Source organism: Hyla sarda, chromosome 9, assembly GCF_029499605.1.
Source record: "Hyla sarda isolate aHylSar1 chromosome 9, aHylSar1.hap1, whole genome shotgun sequence".
NCBI lineage: Eukaryota > Metazoa > Chordata > Amphibia > Anura > Hylidae > Hyla > Hyla sarda.
In genome coordinates, this window is record NC_079197.1 from 10,497,547 (window position 1) to 10,521,793 (window position 24,247).

Consider the following 24,247-nt stretch of genomic DNA (forward strand, 5'->3'; position numbering starts at 1 on the left):
TAGTTTTGCAAAACACTGAGGCAAGGCAGAGGAGCTGGCACTGACAATGTCCATCACTGACAATGTTCTGCTCCCCTTCCCAGTCCTAGTTTATCAGGATGCGGTTTTCTAGCGATTCCATCATTACCGCCTGGTACATCTGCGGCCTCTTGTACTCCGGTCCGCGCCCTGCAGGGAGGCGACTACACATACGTATCCATTCCATGAAATCCTTCCAGTCCTTCTCCCCATCATAAGAGATCCCACCGCCATCATCTCCCTTTCCTAACCCCCCCCCCTCCCCCAGCCGCAGTTTCTTCTCCTTTTTCTTCTCGTGCAGCATCAATCACTCGTTTTTAAAGCAAAACGTTTTTGTTTTTTTTAAAAAAAAGTGCTAAGTAATTTTTCACAGTCTCGCCCCCTCATGCTGGAAATATGCGCCGCACAGATAAAATGACAACGGTGCCATCAGCTCCGGAATTATGGGCAGTGATTCACATTGTGCTAGGAGCAGAGGGATGATAAGACGAGGCAGGCAGGGACAATAAATAGGATTACAGGCTGCAGTGCGCGCGCGGAGGGATCGGGAGCCTCGGGGAAGGAGCCGGGGACGACAATCCGCACCATGTCTGCAGTCAGGGAGTGTTTGTCGTGTACAAGATGCAGGGGACCAGTCATAGACTTAGGGCTCGTGCTGCTGGATTATCTGGTGTCTCTTGACCCCATTACATTTTTTAGCTGAGATCTCCAAGGTAATAGAGTGTGTGGGGGGGGGGGGGGGGTCCTCTCTATAAGGAAAGGAGGGATTGGTAGAGGAGCCCTTCTATGGTGCCGCCCCTCTTAAAATGATGCATTGCCTGTGCAGAGGGGGAAACCATCAGAGCCCCCTGCCCAATCCCGCCCCCGCCCCTACAAACATTTTGTTATAGCTTTTAGAGGTAGTTCCCCCTGTGCTATTTCATCCTCCCCCTGTACCATGTCATCACCACCTTGTGCCATTTCATCAGCACCCTTTGCCATTTCATCACCCCCTTGTGCCATTTCATCACCCCCTTATTCCATTTCATCACCCCCTTGTGCCATCTCATCACCCCTTGTGCCATTTCATCACCCCTTGTGCCATTTCATCACTCCTTGTGCCATTTCATCACCCCTTGTGTCATTTCATCACCCCCTTGTGCCATTTCATCAGCCCCTTGTGCCATTTCATCACCCCCTTATTCCATTTCATCACCCCCTTGTGCCATTTCATCACCCCCTTATTCCATTTCATCACCCCCTTGTGCCATCTCATCACCCCCTTGTGCCATCTCATCACCCCCTTATTCCATTTTATCACCCCCTTGTGCCATTTCATCACTCCTTGTGCCATTTCATCGCCCTCTTGTTCCATTTCATCACCCCCTTGTGCCATTTCATCACTCCTTGTGACATTTCATCACCCCCTTATTCCATTTCATCACCCCCCTTGTGCCATTTCATCACCCCCTTATTCCATTTCATCACCCCCCTTGTGCCATTTCATCACCCCCTTTGTGCCATTTCATCAGCCCCTTGTGCCATTTCATCACCCCCTTGTGCCATTTCATCACCCTTTGTGCCATTTCATCACCCCCCTTATGCGATTTCATCACCCCCTTGTGCCATTTCATCAGCCCCTTGTGCCATTTCATCACCCCCTTGTGCCATTTCATCACCCCCTTGTGCCATTTCAGAGGTTTGCGGGACTGCACTGGATTGTGCCCAACCCGCTGTATGTTCTGTGACTGTCCACTCCCGCCCGCAACAACCTCATTACAGGGAAACCTGAATTTACGGTAGTGTTCCCCACTGAGACCACTGATGTAGGTGTGCTCCCCATATGGTACACTATTTCCGGGTTTTTTTTCCGTGTGAAATTTGCGCAGAATTTGCACGGGATTGATGCAGAATATTTTTTTGCTGGACTACAACCACCAATTAGAATTTCCCTTTTTTGCGCAAATTCCGCACGAAAACGATTTTGAGCAGAATTTTTTTTTACCATTGACTTCAATGGACTTCTGCTCGCGTGTTCCACAAGAAGAATGAACATGTTCTTTCTCCTAGCGGAACGGAATTCCGCGGCGGAATTTACGCAGTGTGAACAGTGCAGAGTAAACTACATTGAAGTCAATGGCAAAAACAGATGTTAATTATTTCTTATTCTAGAGGAATTACTCGAGAAAATTACTCTTGAACTACTCAGTGTGAATGCACCCTTGGGCTGAAATTGAACCTTCAAAACATGGAGCTCAGAAAGGTCCAGAAACAGCCCCCCCCCCACCTGTTAATATGGTCTGCATGTACGGTGGGATGTGAGGTCACATTGAGACATTAACCCTATTTTCTCCAGCACTGAGATGTGTGGGAAGGACAGTGACAATCTGTTCACATCAGTTATCACATTGTTCAGATCATTAATGTGGAGATCAGGAAGGCGTCTGTAAAACATCTCGTAGTCTGCAGAATTTTTACCTGACAGGTTCCCTTTAAGACCAGAACGTTACCGTTTCACCGCCTGGTTGAGTAACATAATTGCGTCTCCAGTGTTACAGTATTGATAGCGGAGATGTTGGCCTGAAGTCAGGTAGCTGGGACTTCTTCACTGATACGGTTTGGCGCAGGTCATACATATTGAAGTGTCTGCAGACTGACGCCCTGGAGCGGGGCAGGGTGCATGGCGAATGACGCCGTGATTTACTCACGCTCTCTGCTTCTATTTGAGAACAGACTAGAAGGATCAGACGCTGCAGTCACATCTGCCTGGATCTGGTGCAGCCGGTTACACCTATACCAGTCCATGGGATTCAGCAGATAATAGACCTCATTCTGATTCCAATAGGTCCCCTAATAACTACAGCTGGAGTCTATCCGTCCAGTGGTATCGACGTTAGTCCGATTCCTTACATTGAAGTCAACATTTTATAGCCATTGGTCACAAGTGTGGTCTGGAATGGCCTCATAGCCTTCTTATGGTCATGACTATAACAAGATGGCTAATGTTTGGAGTGCTTTCACAAGCTTTGACCTTTCCTACGTCCGGTGGCCGATATATATCAACTGTTCATAAACATCACCAACCTAAGTGGGTGGCACGTGATGGATGTTTGGACAACCTCGGTTAAGATTTCAGATTGGTCATTTAGAAGCCAAGACGATTCTTATGTCAATGGACCACTTAATGGAAATCAGTAGGGTCAGACATTGATGGTATCAAGTATGTGGACTGAACCCAACCCTGACCATACCTCAAGTGGAACCCTTTAACATTTAGCCACTACCATATCTATGTAATGTCAGATTGAGGAGACTATTGGCCAATGTTGGGTTGGAGCAGATTGCGGCATAGTCATCACTTTGTAACAAAGAGAAAATACGGAGGCACCCTGTTTACCAGCGATAACTTCTTTATTCTTTTACAGGTCCCGGATTCCACACATGGCCGATGGGCCGTTTCGCACACATGGCCGACAGGCCATGTGCGAAACGGCCCATCGGTCATGTGTTGTATCCGTGACCTGTAAAAGAATCAAAAAAGTAGTTGTTGGTAACCAGAGTGCCTCTGTATTTTCACTTTGTTACGTTTGGATATTGTGGACTTCTGGATGAGCACCGGGAAGGAGCGATTGGTGACGTTCCGTGAGTGTGGGCTACGATATACAAAGGACTGCATGAGGTACGGTAGTGCCGACTAAGCTAACTTCTATAATTGACTAGAGTCATCACTTCGATTCCCCCCGCTAGACATCAAAGAAGACCCAACCCTTACTAGGATCGTTATGTGGACACAATCCCATCCTGATGGTTCCCCTAGTCCAGTGATCTCAAACTGTGGCCCTCTGGATGTTCCAAAACTTCGACTCCCAGCATGCCCAGAGGGCCACAATTTGAGACCATTTCTCTAGTCAGACTCTTTCAGATTTAGCCACCAGTATATTTATGTAGGGTTAGCTGGTTGGTCCTCAATGAGATGGTCCTACAGGAGCCAGTTCTTCCACCTTTGGGGTGCATATTAGGGATCGACCGATTATCGGTTTGGCCGATATTATCGGCCGATAATCACGATTTTGGGCATTATCGGTATCGGCAATTACCTTGCCGATAATGCCCCACTTTAAATCAATGATCTGCAGCGGTGTCGCGGGGGGATAAATAGCCGATAACTTATACCGGAATATCGGTATAAGTTATCGGCTATTGGCCCTAACCTCCACCAATTATCGGTATCGGCCCTAAAAAAACTATATTGGTCGATCCCTAGTGCATATGGGTGATCCCAAGCTCTATGTACATCAGAATGCCCCTTGGAGATATTCTGGAGCAGCTCGGAACCCTTGAGCTAAATATAAACCTTTAAAGGGGTTCTCCACCCCCAGACATCTTATGCCCTATCCAAAGGATAGGGGATAAGATGTCTGATCGCGAGGTCCCGCCACTGGGGACCCCCTGCAATGTCCCTGCTGCACCGGGCATTCGTTTAGAACGTTGGGTACAGCGCCAGATGCTCGTGACGTCACAGGCGCGCAACCTCCCGTAGACTTGCATTGAGGGGGCATGGCCGTGACGTCACGAGCGGGGCGTGATCGTGACGTCACAAGCCTCCGCCTCGCATTGCCAGTCATTCGTGCACTGGATGTCTGGGGTGCTGCAGACGAGATCACGGGGGTCCCCAGCGGCGATCAGACATCTTATCCCCTATCCTTTGGATAGGAGATAAGATGTCTAGGGGCGGAGTACCCCTTTCAGACAGAAGGGTCCAGAACAGGTAGGCCTTCCCCGTGAATACTGTCTCCACCCCTACTGGGATTGTGATGTCACATTCAGAGGTCAACCCACGAGGGGTCTTTGTCCCACCCCCCCTTGACCTATTTCCTCCATGATTTAGATATGTGGTCTCCTTGTTTGGGTTCCTTATGTATTTAGGAGATCAGGGAGACGCCTACGTTGTGTAAAACATCTCGTATTCTGCAGATTTTCTTTTTTTTTGCATGGGATTGCTCTTCAATTTCTCCGATCGCTCCCCCCAGCGACATATTTTTAGGTTTTAACCCCCGCCTGTATCTCCTCTGAGTCCTCGCCGGCAGATCGTCTCATTACTTTACAATGATGTCTTCCCGGATCCCTCCGCTTCCGCCCGACCTGCTTACTTTATTGTCAAATCCGCCTCCAAAGCCGATCGATCCCAAGTGCGCAACGTAATGTATACGGTCAGATGTACATTAGTGGATTTAACCCCTTCTTGACACAACAGCACCTCATACAAAGCCAGCTATTCCTGTTAATCTTAGTGGGTTAGGTGCGTTGCAGAGTGCTTCACTCCCTGGCTCAGAGCTTAAAGGGTTGCTCCGGAGAAATGTTTTTGTTTTCAAATCTGCTGGTGCCAAAAAGTTACATATTTGTAAATTATTTCTATTTTGATATCTAAATTCTTTCAGTACTTGTCAGCTGCTGGATGCTACACAGGAAGTTGTGTAGTTCTTTCCAGTCAGACACGGTGCTCTCTGCTGACACCTCTGTCTGTGTAAAGAACTGTCCAGAACAGTAGAAAATCCTCATAGCAATCCACTCCTACTCTGGACAGTTCCTGACATGGACAGAGGTGTCAGCAGAGAGCACTGTGGTCAGACTAGAAAGAACTACACAACTTCCTCTGGAGCATACAGCAGCTGATACGTACTGGAGGAACACATAGTCTATTACTTTGTATGATCGCTGGGCAGGGGGATGAGCGGAGTGGAGCATGCACGTAACAGCAGCAAAGGGCTGCTGTAGACCCTTGGACTGAGCCAGTGTTTCCCAACCAGGGTGCCTCCAGCTGTTGCAAAACTACAACTCCCAGCATGCCCGGACAGCCGTTGGCTGTCCGGGCATGCTGGGAGTTGTAGTTTTGCAACAGCTGGAGGCACTTTTGCTAAAAAACAAACAAAAAAAACACACTGTTTTAACCCCTTACTCACTCATGAAGCTTTTCCTTCTCTTTTGCAGGGTGAAAATTTTTAAAGGGAAGAAAATTGGCGGAGAGTTTGACATCAAAGTTGAGCAAGTAAGTAAAGAGACTCTTCACCCCCCGCCGTGTTATGTCACATTGTACCTTACATCCTCACCGCATGTGTTTTATTCCTGTACAGCTGTATCCATACATTTCATTACTGTGACTGGGTCATGTGAGCACCAGCCTGACCCATAAAAAATCACAGTGTTTAATGTGCCAGAGATAAGTGGTCAGTCCTAGGTCAGCTGACTTCCTGTGAACTACAGGTTGACATCATCACCTATCAGATGAATTCTGCTAGCGCTCAGACACCTCCCCTTCCAGCTCTATCTATATACTGCTGCTGCTATCTCTATTGGATCAGGATATATAGTAGTTATACCCCTCCTCTCCAGCTCTATCTGTATACTGCTGCTATCTCTATAGGAACAGGATATAAAGTAGTTATACACCTCCCCTCCAGCTCTATCTATATACTGCTGCTATCTTTATGGGATCAGTATATCTAATACTTATACCCCTCCAGGTCTATCTGTATACTGCTGCTGCTATCTCTATAGGAACAGGATATAAAGTAGTTATACACCTCCCCTCCAGCTCTATCTGTATACTGCTGCTGCTATCCCTATTGGATCAGGATATATAGTAGTTATATCCCCCCTCTCCAGCTCTATCTATATACTGCTGCTATCCCTATTGGATCAGGATATATAGTAGTTATATCCCCCCTCTCCAGCTCTATCTATATACTGCTGCTATCCCTATTGGATCAGGATATATAGTAGTTATATCACCCCTCTCCAGCTCTATCTGTATACTGCTGCTATCTCTATTGGATCAGGATATATAGTAGATATAAACCTCCCCTCCAGCTCTTTCTGTATCCTACTGCTATCTCTTTGGGATCAGTATATAATAGTTATACCCCTCCAGCTCTATCTGTATACTGCTGCTATCCCTATTGGATCAGGATATATAGTAGTTATATCCCCCCCTCTCCAGCTCTATCTATATACTGCTGCTATCTCTATAGGATCAGTATATATAGTTGTTATACACCTCCCTCCATCTCTATTTGTATACTGCTGCTATCTCTATGGGTTCAGGATATATAGTAGTTATACACCTCCCCTCCAGCTCCATCTGTATACTGCTGCTATCTCTATGGGATCAGGATATATAGTAGTTATACACCTCTTCTCCAGCTCTATCTGTATACTGCTGCTGCTATCTCTATGGGATCAGGATATATAGTAGTTATACACCTCCTCTCCAGCTCTATCTGTATACTGCTGCTATCTCTATGGCATCAGGATATATAGTAGTTATACACCTCCCCTCCAGCTCTATATGTATACTGCTGCTATCTCTATGGGATCAGGATATATAGTAGTTATACACCTCCCCTCCAGCTCTATCTGTATACTGCACCTATCTCTATGGGATCAGGATATATAATAGTTATATGTGTCTCCTCCAGCTCTATCTGTATACTGCTGCTGCCTTTGGCTATAGGGGCATGCTGGGCATTGCAGTTTTGCAACAGCTGGAGGCACCCTGGTTGGGAAACACAGTATTAAGCCCTTGCCCTGGGAGTCTCTTCAGAGTTGTCCTTTACATTATGGAGTCCTTTACTCTGTGCCCCTGCTGTGTATACAATGGGACGGCCCTATTGATCGCCCCCTTTTACATTGTTTTTTGGTGCAGTGTTTCAGTGCTGGAAACGCTCCAGTCCTCCCTTTAATTCCTCCTCGCCGGCAGCCATTAGCGGTTCCTGAGGGAGGAGGTTTTACGGGGGGAACAAGCCGTCTTCATAAAGGATCTATAAAATACCTTCTAAAGCTGGAGATTTCACATCGCGTCAGATCCTCTGCGGGAAGGATAATATCCCAGAATCCTTAGCTCGTGTTCACACATAAATCTGCTGGAGTCAGAGTTCTCCTCTGGTGTCACCGCTCTCACTATATTCTCCTGGGTTTTTTTTCCCATTCGCAGGCGGAGTTCGCCGATCTGAACCTGGTGGCCCATTCTAACGGGACCTTCTCCGTGGACCTGGAGGTCATGAGAAATGGCGTGAAGGTTGTCAGGTGAGGTGACGCCCCCTACAGGTCATGGCGCCATTTACATTGCTTACCCTGTGTGTAGACTGCGACCGGATGGGCCCAGAAGTCAATGGTTGGTGGTGTCTGCCTCCATCATGGGAGGATGGGTTATCTAAGGACACATTCACAAAAATCGGCAGCAAAATACGAGTAAAGGGTACCCCCACCTTATAAAGTCACGACTAGGACGTGCCCATACAAAAGAGAGGGAAGAGCTAAGCTAACCATACATTTTTCCTTGATTATGCAGATTCCCTCCAGTACATGTGCACGCTCATCTCAGCCAAGTGTGCACGTACTGTAACCACTTAAAGGGGCACTCCACTGCCCCAGCGTTCAGAACATTTTGTTCCGAACGCTGGGTGCGGGCTGTGGGGGTTGTGATGTCACGGCCACGCCCCCTCAATGCAAGTCTACTGGAGGGGGCGTGGTGGTAGCCACGCCCCCTCCCATAGACTTGCATTGAGGGGACGTGGAGTGACGTCACAAGGGGCGTGGTCGTGACAACAACAAAACAAAATGTTCCGAACACTGCGGCAGTGGAGTACCCCTTTAAAGTACCCCTTTTTTTTTAATCAGCTGGTGCCAGAAAGTTAAACAGATTTGTAAATTACTTCTATTAAAAAATCTTAATCCTTCCAGTACTTATTAGCGGCTGTATACTACAGAGGAAGTTTTCTTTTTGGATTTCTTTTCTGTCGCTGAAGGCTGTCCGGGCATGCTGGGAGTTGTAGTTTTGCAAACAGCCGGAGGCGCACTGGTTGGGAAACACTGGCTTACGGTTACTAGTTACAGTCCAGGCACGGTTGTAAGGGAACTTTTCCAGACTCCTGAATGGTCAGATAATGCGATGATATAGGATAGACCAGTTTTTCCAACCAGTCTGCCTCCAGCTGTTGCAAAACTACAACTCCCAGCATGTTCGGAACGGCAAAAGAGGCTCTAGTATCCTGATAGGCGTCTCTAGCCTGGATACAAGATGAGATACGGTTGGGATACATGGAGGCTCTAGTATCCTGATAGGCGTCTCTAGCCTGGATACAAGATGAGGTACGGTTGGGATACATGGAGGCTCTAGTATCCTGATAGGCGTCTCTAGCCTGGATACAAGATGAGATACAGTTGGATACATGGAGGCTCTAGTAGCCTGACAGGCGTCTCTAGCCCGGATACAAGATGAGATACGGTTGGGATACACAGAGGCTCTAGTATCCTGTTGGGCGTCTCTAGCCTGGATACAAGATGAGATACAGTTTGGATACACAGAGGCTCTAGTATCCTGTTGGGCGTCTCTAGCCTGGATACAAGATGAGATACACTTTGGATACACAGAGGCTCTAGTATCCTGTTGGGCGTCTCTAGCCTGGATACAAGATGAGATACACTTTGGATAAACAGAGGCTCTAGTATCCTGTTGGGCGTCTCTAGCCTGGATACAAGATGAGATACAGTTTGGATACACAGAGGCTCTAGTATCCTGTTGGGCGTCTCTAGCCTGGATACAAGATGAGATACACTTTGGATACACAGAGGCTCTATTATCCTGTTGGGCGTCTCTAGCCTGGATACAAGATGAGATACAGTTTGGATACACAGAGGCTCTACTATCCTATTGGGCGTCTCTAGCCTGGATACAAGATGAGATACCGTTTGGATACACAGAGGCTCTAGTATCCTGTTGGGCGTCTCTAGCCTGGATACAAGATGAGATACACTTTGGATACACAGAGGCTCTATTATCCTGTTGGGCGTCTCTAGCCTGGATACAAGATGAGATACACTTTGGATACACAGAGGCTCTAGTATCCTGTTGGGCGTCTCTAGCCTGGATACAAGATGAGATACAGTTTGGATACACAGAGGCTCTAGTATCCTGTTGGGCGTCTCTAGATTGGATACAAGATGAGATACAGTTTGGATACACAGAGGCTCTAGTATCCTGTTTGGCGTCTCTATCCTCGATGCAGGATGAGATACAGTTGGGATACATGGAGGCTCTTGTATCCTGTTGGGCGTCTCTAGCCTGGATACAAGATGAGATACGGTTGGGATACATGGAGGCTCTAGTAACCTGATAGGCGCCTCTAGCCTGGATACAAGATGAGGTACGGTTGGGATACATGGAGGCTCTAGTATCCTGTTGGGCGTCTCTAGCTTGATACAAGATGAGATACAATTGGGATACATGGAGGCTCTAGTATCCTGTTGGGCGTCTCTAGCCTCGATATAAGATGAGATGCGGTTGGGATACACGGAGGCTCTAGTATCCTGTTAGGAGCCTCTTGCCTGGATACAAGATGAGGTACGGTTGGGATACACGGAGGCTCTAGTATCCTGTTAGGAGCCTCTTGCCTGGATACAAGATGAGGTACGGTTGGGATACACGGAGGCTCTAGTATCCTGTTAGGAGCCTCTTGCCTGGATACAAGATGAGGTACGGTTGGGATAAATGGCGGCTCTAGTATCCTGTTGGGCGTCTCTATCCTCGATACAAGATGAGATACAGTTGGATACATGGAGGCTCTAGTATCCTGATGGGCGTTTCTAGCTTGATACAAGATGAGATGCAGTTTGGATACACAGAGGCTCTAGTATCCTGTTGGGGCGTCTCTAGCCTGGAAACAAGATGAGATGCAGTTTGGATACACAGAGGCTCTAGTATCCTGTTGGGCGTCTCTTGCCTGGATACAAGATGAGATGCAGTTTGGATACACAGAGGCTCTAGTATCCTGTTGGGCGTCTCTAGCCTGGATACAAGATGAGATACACTTTGGATACACAGAGGCTCTAGTATCCTGTTGGGCGTCTCTAGCCTGGATACAAGATGAGATACAGTTTGGATACACAGAAGCTCTAGTATCCTGTTGGGCGTCTCTATCCTCGATACAAGATGAGATACAGTTGGATACATGGAGGCTCTTGTATCCTGATGGGCGTTTCTAGCTTGATACAAGATGAGATATGGTTGGGATACATGGAGGCTCTAGTATCCTGTTGGGCGTCTCTAGCCTGGATACAAGATGAGATACACTTTGGATAAACAGAGGCTCTAGTATCCTGTTGGGCGTCTCTAGCCTGGATAGAAGATGAGATACAGTTTGGATACACAGAGGCTCTAGTATCCTGTTGGGCGTCTCTAGCCTGGATACAAGATGAGATACACTTTGGATACACAGAGGCTCTAGTATCCTGTTGGGCGTCTCTAGCCTGGATACAAGATGAGATACACTTTGGATAAACAGAGGCTCTAGTATCCTGTTGGGGCGTCTCTAGCCTGGAAACAAGATGAGATGCAGTTTGGATACACAGAGGCTCTAGTATCCTGTTGGGCGTCTCTAGCCTGGATACAAGATGAGATGCAGTTTGGATACACAGAGGCTCTAGTATCCTGTTGGGCGTCTCTAGCCTGGATACAAGATGAGATACACTTTGGATACACAGAGGCTCTAGTATCCTCTTGGGCGTCTCTAGCCTGGATACAAGATGAGATACAGTTTGGATACACAGAAGCTCTAGTATCCTGTTGGGCGTCTCTATCCTCGATACAAGATGAGATACAGTTGGATACATGGAGGCTCTTGTATCCTGATGGGCGTTTCTAGCTTGATACAAGATGAGATATGGTTGGGATACATGGAGGCTCTAGTATCCTGTTGGGCGTCTCTAGCCTGGATACAAGATGAGATACACTTTGGATAAACAGAGGCTCTAGTATCCTGTTGGGCGTCTCTAGCCTGGATAGAAGATGAGATACAGTTTGGATACACAGAGGCTCTAGTATCCTGTTGGGCGTCTCTAGCCTGGATACAAGATGAGATACAGTTTGGATACACAGAGGCTCTAGTATCCTGTTGGGCGTCTCTAGCCTGGATACAAGATGAGATACACTTTGGATACACAGAGGCTCTAGTATCCTGTTGGGCGTCTCTAGCCTGGATACAAGATGAGATACAGTTTGGATACACAGAGGCTCTAGTATCCTGTTGGGCGTCTCTAGCCTGGATACAAGATGAGATACACTTTGGATACACAGAGGCTCTAGTATCCTGTTGGGCGTCTCTAGCCTGGATACAAGATGAGATACACTTTGGATAAACAGAGGCTCTAGTATCCTGTTGGGCGTCTCTAGCCTGGATACAAGATGAGATACACTTTGGATACACAGAGGCTCTAGTATCCTGTTGGGCGTCTCTAGCCTGGATACAAGATGAGATACAGTTTGGATACACAGAGGCTGTAGTATCCTGTTGGGCGTCTCTAGCCTGGATACAAGATGAGATACAGTTTGGATACACAGAGGCTCTAGTATCCTGTTGGGCGTCTCTATCCTCGATGCAGGATGAGATACAGTTGGTATACATGGAGGCTCTTGTATCCTGTAGGGCGTCTCTAGCCTCGATACAAGATGAGATACAATTGGGATACATGGAGGCTCTTGTATCCTGTTGGGCGTCTCTAGCCTCGATACAAGATGAGATACGGTTGGGATACATGGAGGCTCTAGTAACCTGATAGGCGCCTCTAGCCTGGATACAAGATAAGATACAGTTGGGATACATGAAGGCTCTAGTATCCTGTTGGGCGTCTCTAGCTTGATACAAGATGAGATACAATTGGGATACATGGAGGCTCTGGTATCCTGTTGGGCGTCTCTAGCCTCGATATAAGATGAGATGCGGTTGGGATACACGGAGGCTCTAGTATCCTGTTAGGAGCCTCTTGCCTGGATACAAGATGAGGTACGGTTGGGATACACGGAGGCTCTAGTATCCTGTTAGGAGCCTCTTGCCTGGATACAAGATGAGATATGGTTGGGATAAATGGCGGCTCTAGTATCCTGTTGGGCGTCTCTAGCCTGGATACAAGATGAGATACAGTTTGGATACACAGAAGCTCTAGTATCCTGTTGGGCATCTCTATCCTCGATACAAGATGAGATACAGTTGGATACATGGAGGCTCTTGTATCCTGATGGGCGTTTCTAGCTTGATACAAGATGAGATACGGTTGGGATACATGGAGGCTCTAGTATCCTGTAGGGCGTTTCTAGCTTGATACAAGATGAGATACGGTTGGGATACACGGAGGGTCTAGTATCCTGTTGGGCGTCTCTATCCTGGATACAAGATGAGATACGATTGGGATACATGGAGGCTCTAGTTTCCTGTTAGGAGCCTCTTGCCTGGATACAAGATTAGATATGGTTTGGATACACAGAAGCTCTAGTATCCTGTTGGGCATCTCTAGCCTCGATACAAGATGAGATACGATTGGGATACATGGAGGCTCTAGTATCCTGTAGGGCGTCTCTAGCTTGATACAAGATGAGATACGGTTGGGATACACGGAGGGTCTAGTATCCTGTAGGGCGTTTCTAGCTTGATACAAGATGAGATACGGTTGGGATACACGGAGGGTCTAGTATTCTGTTGGGCGTCTCTAGCCTCGATACAAGATAAGATACGGTTGGGATACACGAAGGTCTATGGCCAGATATAGAAGGGGGTGCAGAACTAAATCATCCTTGTGGCCTCCTCTTTAGGACCGGTGTTTCCCTACCAGGGTGCTTCCAGCTGTTGCAAAACTACAACTCCCAGCATGCCCGGACAGCCGTTGGCTGTCCGGGCATGCTGGGAGTTGTAGTTTTGCAACAGCTGGAGGCTGCCTGGCTGGGACACACTGCTGTATTTAATTGGGATACCCCTTTAAGGGACATGTATTAGGCCTTTGATGAATTGTCTGTTCAGTTGTTGGCATCTCCTCCATGTCTCTTTCCCTGCTCTATTTTCAATCACCCCCCCTGTATATAATAGGGATCTGTATACCTGCGGTGGGGGGGGGTGGGGGGGTGTTCAGTGTTCCTGTGGGTCCTTTCATCTCTCACGTCATCGAAGAGACAACATCTGCCCGAACGCCAGAGATCAGCGTAGCCTACACGCTGCGGCTGCCATAGTCTGTATGCTAATTTTCCAGATAACACCTCCCGTCCTTTGCCGCACTTTAATAGTGCGAGACCTGTGCTGACTGATAGGGAATACTGAGCGCGCTGAGGTAGCAGAGCCAATTGGAATGGAGCATCTAAAGGGTTAAAGGGGTACTCCAGTGAAAACCCCTTTTTTTTTTTTTTTTTTATTAACTGGGGCCAGAAAGTTAAGCAGATTTGTATATTACTTTCATTGAAAAATCTTAATCCTTCCAGTACTTATCAGCTGCTGTATGTTCCACAGGAAGTTCTTTTCTTTTTGAATTTTTTTTCTGTCTGACCACAGTGCTCTCTGCTGACACCTCTGTCCATGTCAGGAACTGTCCAGAGCAGGAACAAATCCCCATAGCAGACCTCTTCTGCTCTGGACAGTTCCTGGTATGGACAGAGGTGTCAGCAGAGAGCACTGTGGACAAGACAGAAAGGAAATTCAAAATAGGAAAGAACTTCCTGTGGAGCATACAGCAGCTGATAAGTACTGGAAGGATTAAGATTTTTCAATAGAAGTCATTTACAAATCTTTTTAACTTTCTGGCACCAGTTGGTTTAAAAAAAAAAAAAAAAACTGGAGTCCCCCTTTAAAGCTCTCCGCAGGTAATAGATATTTGCAGTCTTATCGCACGCCAGGGTTGTCTACGAAATACGCACGTGTGAACGTAACCTTAAAGGGGTCCTCCCACCTTATAAAGTGATGTTATAAAACTAAACAGGAAGGAAAAAATAGAATGAAATGGCGCTCTTATACTAAAAGACCGGGCAACTAGTAAAACACCAACCGCAGGTTCTATAAAAGAATAAATAGAAATAACAAATAGAACTATTCAGATCTTGAGCACTAGTTACATTTGTTATTTCTATGTTATAAAACTAGGATGTGCCCATACAAAAGAGAGGGACGAGCTAAGCTGGCCATACAGTTTCCTTTAGACGGCTATGTCTTTATGTCTTCTGATCCTACCCCCCCCCCCACCTCTATACACCCTATACACATGCACGCTCATCTCAGCCAAGCATACACTATGAACAAGGATGGGACAGAAAGTCACTCTTGACTCCTGTGTAGCAGCTTATCTCTACAAGTAATAAAGGATCGGGCATTTTGGAAACTAACATGCCCGACCGGCATCTGCTATGGGACAAGAGTTGGGGTGCCGCCTCCTACGCACCGGACTGGTTCGCCTATGACACCACAATCAAAGGGTTAGACCAACTTTAAAGGGGGATCCAGAATTAGAAAAGCGTAGCTGCCATACATTTTTCCTTTACCCTCCCCCCCACACACACACATCTTTATACAAGTGCACGCTCATCTCAGCGAAGCATGCATGTACTGTGATCAAGGATAGGGCAAAAAGGTGCCCTAGACCAGTGTTTCCCAACAAGGGTGCCTTCAGGTGTTGCAAAACTACAACTCCCAGCATGCCTGGACATGCTGCCGAAGGCTGTTCAGTCATGCTGAGAGTTGCAGTTGTGCAATAGCTGGAGGCACCATGGTTGGGAAACTCTGCTCTAAACTCTTATGTGGAAGCTTTATCTCTTCGAGTACTAAAGGAATAGGCATTTTAAAGTCCAATATGCCCGACCGGAATCTGCTATCGGCGTAGAATTGTGATGCCCCCTACATACTACTGCAAAAAACTGAGATCACGAGTGCCTGGCAGCCACTTGTCTCCTCTGCAATGAAATTATCTGAATGTACAGACTAGTACAGGAAACCTACAGCTGTTGCAAAACCACAACACCCAGCATGCCCGGACAACCTTTGGCTGTCCGGGCATGCTGGGAGTTGTAGTTTTGCAACCGTTGCAAAGTAGTAAAGTAGAAAACTAATAACCTACATATATGTAGATCGGTACAATAGGCTCACAGTATGGTGCATAAATAAAATGCCAGAATAGTAGTGAAGACTGACACATGGAGTACCATTGCTTTCCAGCTGTTCCAAAACTACAACTTTCTATATGAGAGCATGCTGGGAGTTGTAGTTTTGCAACAGTGAGAGACCGGCAGATTGGGGAACACTGATCTATGGGTTTGGAGGTTTTGTCTCCCCCCTATGCTCTCCGTAAGGCCAGTCCTCATGAAATGGTTAATAGTTGTCGCTCTACTCCACCAGTCTGATGGTGGCAGCGTGGCTTTGTGCCATGTGTGTATCAGTACGAGTGCCGCGGAATAGCCCGACGCCTGGTTTATATACACAGTGTAGTGGGTATGAAGTATCACTCACACACAGCAGCGCCATTCAGGTCCCCGCTCGCGCATTAACATCGATCAGTCTAATAACACATCACGCTGCTGTCATTGTGCCTGAGTTAATGTGTAGGATGCCCCCTGTAGAGAGCCTGGAGTATTACAGTAAAGTAACCACTAATTTAGTACTTTGTGTATTTTCTAACCATCATAGGAAGCTTTGTGCTTCAGTGACGTGTGACGGATTTGTCTGCAGCGTCTGACCTCTTGGTAACAAAGTTCAGTGTGTAATGGCTGTGAATGAGGCGGGTATCATAGACATAGTGATTGTAGATGAGGAGATATCATGGACATAGTGATTGTAGATGAGGAGAAATCATGGACATAGTGATTGTAGATGAGGAGATATCAAGGACATAGTGATTGTAGATGAGGAGATATCATGGATATAGTGATTGTAGATGAGGAGATATCATGGACATAGTGATTGTAGATGAGGAGAAATCATGGACATAGTGATTGTAGATGAGGAGATATCAAGGACATAGTGATTGTAGATGAGGAGATATCATGGATATAGTGATTGTAGATGAGGAGATATCATGGACATAGTGATTGTAGATGAGGAGAAATCATGGACATAGTGATTGTAGATGAGGAGATATCAAGGACATAGTGATTGTAGATGAGGAGATATCATGGACATAGTGATTGTAGATGAGGAGATATCATGGACATAGTGATTGTAGATGAGGAGATATTATAGACATAGTGATTGTAGATGAGGAGATATCATGGACATAGTGATTGTAGATGAGGAGATATCATGGACATAGTGATTGTAGATGAAATATCATGGACATAGTGATTGTAGATGAGGAGATATCATGGACATAGTGATTGTAGATGAGGAGATATCATGGACATAGTGATTGTAGATGAGGAGATATCATGGACATAGTGATTGTAGATGAGGAGATATCATGGACATAGTGATTGTAGATGAGGAGATATCATGGACATAGTGATTGTAGATGAGGTGATATCATGGACATAGTGATTGTAGATGAGGAGATATCATGGACATAGTGATTGTAGATGAGGAGATATCATGGACATAGTGATTGTAGATGAGGTGATATCATGGACATAGTGATTGTAGATGAGGAGATATCATGGACATAGTGATTGTAGATGAGGAGATATCATGGACATAGTGATTGTAGATGAGGAGATATCATGGACATAGTGATTGTAGATGAGGAGATATCATGGACATAGTGATTGTAGATGAGGAGATATCATGGACATAGTGATTGTAGATGAGGAGATATCATGGACATAGTGATTGTAGATGAGGAGATATCATGGACATAGTGATTGTAGATGAAGAGATATCATGGACATAGTGATTGTAGATGAGGAGAAATCATGGACATAGTGATTGTTGATGAGGAGATATCATGGACATAGTGATTGTAGATGAGGAGATATGGACATAGTGATTGTAGATGAGAAGGTATCATGGACATAGTGATTGTAGATGAGGAGATATCATGGACATAGTGATTGTAGATGAAGAGATATCATGGACATAGTGATTGTAGATGAGGAGATATCATGGACATAGTGATTGTAGATGAGGAGATATCATGGACATAGTGATTGTAGATGAGGAGATATCATGGACATAGTGATTGTAGATGACGAGATATCATGGACATAGTGATTGTAGATGACGAGATATCATGGACATAGTGATTGTAGATGAAGAGATATCATGGACATAGTGATTGTAGATGAGGAGAAATCATGGACATAGTGATTGTAGATGAGGAGAAATCATGGACATAGTGATTGTAGATGAGATATCATGGACATAGTGATTGTAGATGAGGAGATATCATGGACATAGTGATTGTAGATGAGGAGATGTCATGGACATAGTGATTGTAGATGAGAAGGTATCATGGACATAGTGATTGTAGATGAGAAGGTATCATGGACATAGTGATTGTAGATGAGGAGGTATCATGGACATAGTGATTGTAGATGAGGAGATATCATGGACATAGTGATTGTAGATGAGGAGATATCATGGACATAGTGATTGTAGATGAAGAGATATCATGGACATAGTGATTGTAGATGAGGAGAAATCATGGACATAGTGATTGTTGATGAGGAGATATCATGGACATAGTGATTGTAGATGAGGAGATATCATGGACATAGTGATTGTAGATGACGAGATATCATGGACATAGTGATTGTAGATGACGAGATATCATGGACATAGTGATTGTAGATGAAGAGATATCATGGACATAGTGATTGTAGATGAGGAGAAATCATGGACATAGTGATTGTAGATGAGGAGAAATCATGGACATAGTGATTGTAGATGAGATATCATGGACATAGTGATTGTAGATGAGGAGATATCATGGACATAGTGATTGTAGATGAGGAGATGTCATGGACATAGTGATTGTAGATGAGAAGGTATCATGGACATAGTGATTGTAGATGAGAAGGTATCATGGACATAGTGATTGTAGATGAGGAGGTATCATGGACATAGTGATTGTAGATGAGGAGATATCATGGACATAGTGATTGTAGATGAGATATCATGGACATAGTGATTGTAGATGAGGAGAAATCATGGACATAGTGATTGTAGATGAGATATCATGGACATAGTGATTGTAGATGAGGAGATATCATGGACATAGTGATTGTAGATGAGGAGATGTCATGGACATAGTGATTGTAGATGAGAAGGTATCATGGACATAGTGATTGTAGATGAGAAGGTATCATGGACATAGTGATTGTAGATGAGGAGGTATCATGGACATAGTGATTGTAGATGAGGAGATATCATGGACATAGTGATTGTAGATGAGGAGATATCATGGACATAGTGATTGTAGATGAAGAGATATCATGGACATAGTGATTGTAGATGAGGAGAAATCATGGACATAGTGATTGTTGATGAGGAGATATCATGGACATAGTGATTGTAGATGAGGAGATATCATGGACATAGTGATTGTAGATGACGAGATATCATGGACATAGTGATTGTAGATGACGAGATATCATGGACATAGTGATTGTAGATGAAGAGATATCATGGACATAGTGATTGTAGATGAGGAGAAATCATGGACATAGTGATTGTAGATGAGGAGAAATCATGGACATAGTGATTGTAGATGAGATATCATGGACATAGTGATTGTAGATGAGGAGATATCATGGACATAGTGATTGTAGATGAGGAGATGTCATGGACATAGTGATTGTAGATGAGAAGGTATCATGGACATAGTGATTGTAGATGAGAAGGTATCATGGACATAGTGATTGTAGATGAGGAGGTATCATGGACATAGTGATTGTAGATGAGGAGATATCATGGACATAGTGATTGTAGATGAGATATCATGGACATAGTGATTGTAGATGAGGAGATATCATGGTCATAGTGATTGTAGATGAGTAGGTATCATGGACATAGTGATTGTAGATGAGGAGATATCATGGACATAGTGATTGTAGATGATGAGATATCATGGACATAGTGATTGTAGATGAGAAGATATCATGGACATAGTGATTGTAGATGAGAAGGTATCATGGACATAGTGATTGTAGATGAGGAGATATCATGGACATAGTGATTGTAGATGAGGAGATATCATGGACATAGTGATTGTAGATGAGTAGATATCATGGACATAGTGATTGTAGATGAGGAGATATCATGGACATAGTGATTGTAGATGAGGAGATATCATGGACATAGTGATTGTAGATGAGATATCATGGACATAGTGATTGTAGATGAGGAGATATCATGGACATAGTGATTGTAGGTGAGGAGATTTCATGGACATAGTGATTGTAGATGAGGAGATATCATGGATATAGTGATTGTAGATGAGGAGATATCATGGATATAGTGATTGTAGATGAGGAGATATCATGGATATAGTGATTGTAGATGAGGAGATATCATGGACATAGTGATTGTAGATGAAGAGATATCATTGATATAGTGATTGTAGATGAGGAGATATCATGGACATAGTGATTGTAGATGAGGAGATATCATGGACATAGTGATTGTAGATGAGATATCATGGATATAGTGATTGTAGATGAGGAGATATCATGGACATAGTGATTGTAGATGAGGAGATATCATTGATATAGTGATTGTAGATGAGGAGATATCATGGACATAGTGATTGTAGATGAGATATCATAGACATAGTGATTGTAGATGAGGAGGTATCATGGACATAGTGATTGTAGATGAGGAGAAATCATGGATATAGTGATTGTAGATGAGAAGGTATCATGGACATAGTGATTGTAGATGAGGAGATATCATGGACATAGTGATTGTAGATGAGGAGATATCATGGACATAGTGATTGTAGATGAGGAGATATCATGGACATAGTGATTGTAGATGAGATATCATGGACATAGTGATTGTAGATGAGGAGAAAACATGGATATAGTGATTGTAGATGAGGAGATATCATGGACATAGTGATTTTAGATGAGGAGATATCATGGACATAGTGATTGTAGATGAGGAGAAATCATGGACATAGTGATTGTAGATGAGGAGATATCATGGACATAGTGATTGTAGATGAGGAGATATCATGGACATAGTGATTGTAGATGATGAGATATCATGGACAAAGTGATTGTAGATGAGGAGATATCATAGACATAGTGATTGTAGATGAGGAGATATCATGGACATAGTGATTGTAGATGAGGAGATATCATGGACATAGTGATTGTAGATGAGGAGGTATCATGGACATAGTGATTGTAGATGAGGAGATATCATAGACATAGTGATTGTAGATGAGGAGATATCATGGACATAGTGATTTTAGATGAGGAGGTATCATGGACATAGTGATTGTAGATGAGGTGATATCATAGACATAGTGATTGTAGATGAGGAGATATCATGGACATAGTGATTTTAGATGAGGAGGTATCATGGATATAGTGATTGTAGATGAGAAGGTATCATGGACATAGTGATTGTAGATGAGGAGATATCATGGACATAGTGATTTTAGATGAGGAGATATCATGGACATAGTGATTGTAGATGAGGAGAAATCATGGACATAGTGATTGTAGATGAGGAGATATCATGGACATAGTGATTGTAGATGATGAGATATCATGGACATAGTGATTGTAGATGATGAGATATCATGGACAAAGTGATTGTAGATGAGGAGATATCATAGACATAGTGATTGTAGATGAGGAGATATCATGGACATAGTGATTGTAGATGAGGAGATATCATGGACATAGTGATTGTAGATGAGGAGGTATCATGGACATAGTGATTGTAGATGAGGAGATATCATAGACATAGTGATTGTAGATGAGGAGATATCATGGACATAGTGATTTTAGATGAGGAGGTATCATGGACATAGTGATTGTAGATGAGGTGATATCATAGACATAGTAATTGTAGATGAGGAGATATCATGGACATAGTGATTTTAGATGAGGAGGTATCATGGACATAGTGATTGTAGATGAGGTGATATCATAGACATAGTGATTGTAGATGAGGAGATATCATGGACATAGTGATTTTAGATGAGGAGGTATCATGGACATAGTGATTGTAGATGAGGAGATATCATGGATATAGTGATTGTAGATGAGGAGATATCATAGACATAGTGATTGTAGATGAGGAGATATCATGGACATAGTGATTGCAGATGAGAAGGTATCATGGACATAGTGATTGTAGATGAGGAGATATCATGGACATAGTGATTGTAGATGAGGAGATATCATAGACATAGTGATTGTAGATGAGGAGATATCATGGATATAGTGATTGTAGATGAGATTATATCATGGACATAGTGATTGTAGATGTGGAGATATCATGGACATAGTGATTTTAGATGAGGAGATATCATGGACATAGTGATTGTAGATGAGATATCATGGACATAGTGATTGTAGATGAGATATCATAGACATAGTGATTGTAGATGAGAAGGTATCATGGACATAGTGATTGTAGATGAGAAGATATCATGGATATAGTGATTGTAGATGATGAGATATCATGGACATAGTGATTGTAGATGAGGAGATATCATGGACATAGTGATTGTAGATGAGGAGATATCATGGACATAGTGATTGTAGATGAGGAGATATCATGGACATAGTGATTGTAGATGAGGAGATATCATGGACATAGTGATTGTAGATGAGGAGATATCATGGACATAGTGATTGTAGATGAGGAGATATCATGGACATAGTGATTGTAGATGAGGAGATATCATGGACATAGTGATTGTAGATGAGGAGATATCATGGACATAGTGATTGTAGATGAGGAGATATCATGGACATAGTGATTGTAGATGAGATATCATAGACATAGTGATTGTAGATGATGAGATATCATGGACATAGTGATTGTAGATGAGATATCATGGATATAGTGATTGTAGATGAGGAGATATCATGGACATAGTGATTGTAGATGAGGAGATATCATTGATATAGTGATTGTAGATGAGGAGATATCATGGACATAGTGATTGTAGATGAGATATCATAGACATAGTGATTGTAGATGAGGAGGTATCATGGACATAGTGATTGTAGATGAGGAGAAATCATGGATATAGTGATTGTAGATGAGAAGGTATCATGGACATAGTGATTGTAGATGAGGAGATATCATGGACATAGTGATTGTAGATGAGGAGATATCATGGACATAGTGATTGTAGATGAGGAGATATCATGGACATAGTGATTGTAGATGAGATATCATGGACATAGTGATTGTAGATGAGGAGAAAACATGGATATAGTGATTGTAGATGAGGAGATATCATGGACATAGTGATTTTAGATGAGGAGATATCATGGACATAGTGATTGTAGATGAGGAGAAATCATGGACATAGTGATTGTAGATGAGGAGATATCATGGACATAGTGATTGTAGATGAGGAGATATCATGGACATAGTGATTGTAGATGATGAGATATCATGGACAAAGTGATTGTAGATGAGGAGATATCATAGACATAGTGATTGTAGATGAGGAGATATCATGGACATAGTGATTGTAGATGAGGAGATATCATGGACATAGTGATTGTAGATGAGGAGGTATCATGGACATAGTGATTGTAGATGAGGAGATATCATAGACATAGTGATTGTAGATGAGGAGATATCATGGACATAGTGATTTTAGATGAGGAGGTATCATGGACATAGTGATTGTAGATGAGGTGATATCATAGACATAGTGATTGTAGATGAGGAGATATCATGGACATAGTGATTTTAGATGAGGAGGTATCATGGATATAGTGATTGTAGATGAGAAGGTATCATGGACATAGTGATTGTAGATGAGGAGATATCATGGACATAGTGATTTTAGATGAGGAGATATCATGGACATAGTGATTGTAGATGAGGAGAAATCATGGACATAGTGATTGTAGATGAGGAGATATCATGGACATAGTGATTGTAGATGATGAGATATCATGGACATAGTGATTGTAGATGATGAGATATCATGGACAAAGTGATTGTAGATGAGGAGATATCATAGACATAGTGATTGTAGATGAGGAGATATCATGGACATAGTGATTGTAGATGAGGAGATATCATGGACATAGTGATTGTAGATGAGGAGGTATCATGGACATAGTGATTGTAGATGAGGAGATATCATAGACATAGTGATTGTAGATGAGGAGATATCATGGACATAGTGATTTTAGATGAGGAGGTATCATGGACATAGTGATTGTAGATGAGGTGATATCATAGACATAGTAATTGTAGATGAGGAGATATCATGGACATAGTGATTTTAGATGAGGAGGTATCATGGACAT

General features: G+C 43.7%; 1 protein-coding gene across 4 annotated transcripts in view; it reads left to right on the forward strand.

The window, feature by feature from the left end:
- The window catches only part of SYN1 (synapsin I), a 101,165-nt gene that overhangs the window by 23,025 nt on the left and 53,893 nt on the right, over positions 1–24,247 (forward strand). For all 4 annotated transcript variants that reach the window (XM_056537702.1, XM_056537703.1, XM_056537705.1 and 1 more), the window contains exons 2-3: positions 5,986–6,043; positions 7,988–8,079. In XM_056537702.1, the coding sequence (XP_056393677.1) occupies positions 5,986–6,043; positions 7,988–8,079 (150 nt within the window). The remainder of the gene's footprint in view (positions 1–5,985; positions 6,044–7,987; positions 8,080–24,247) is intronic.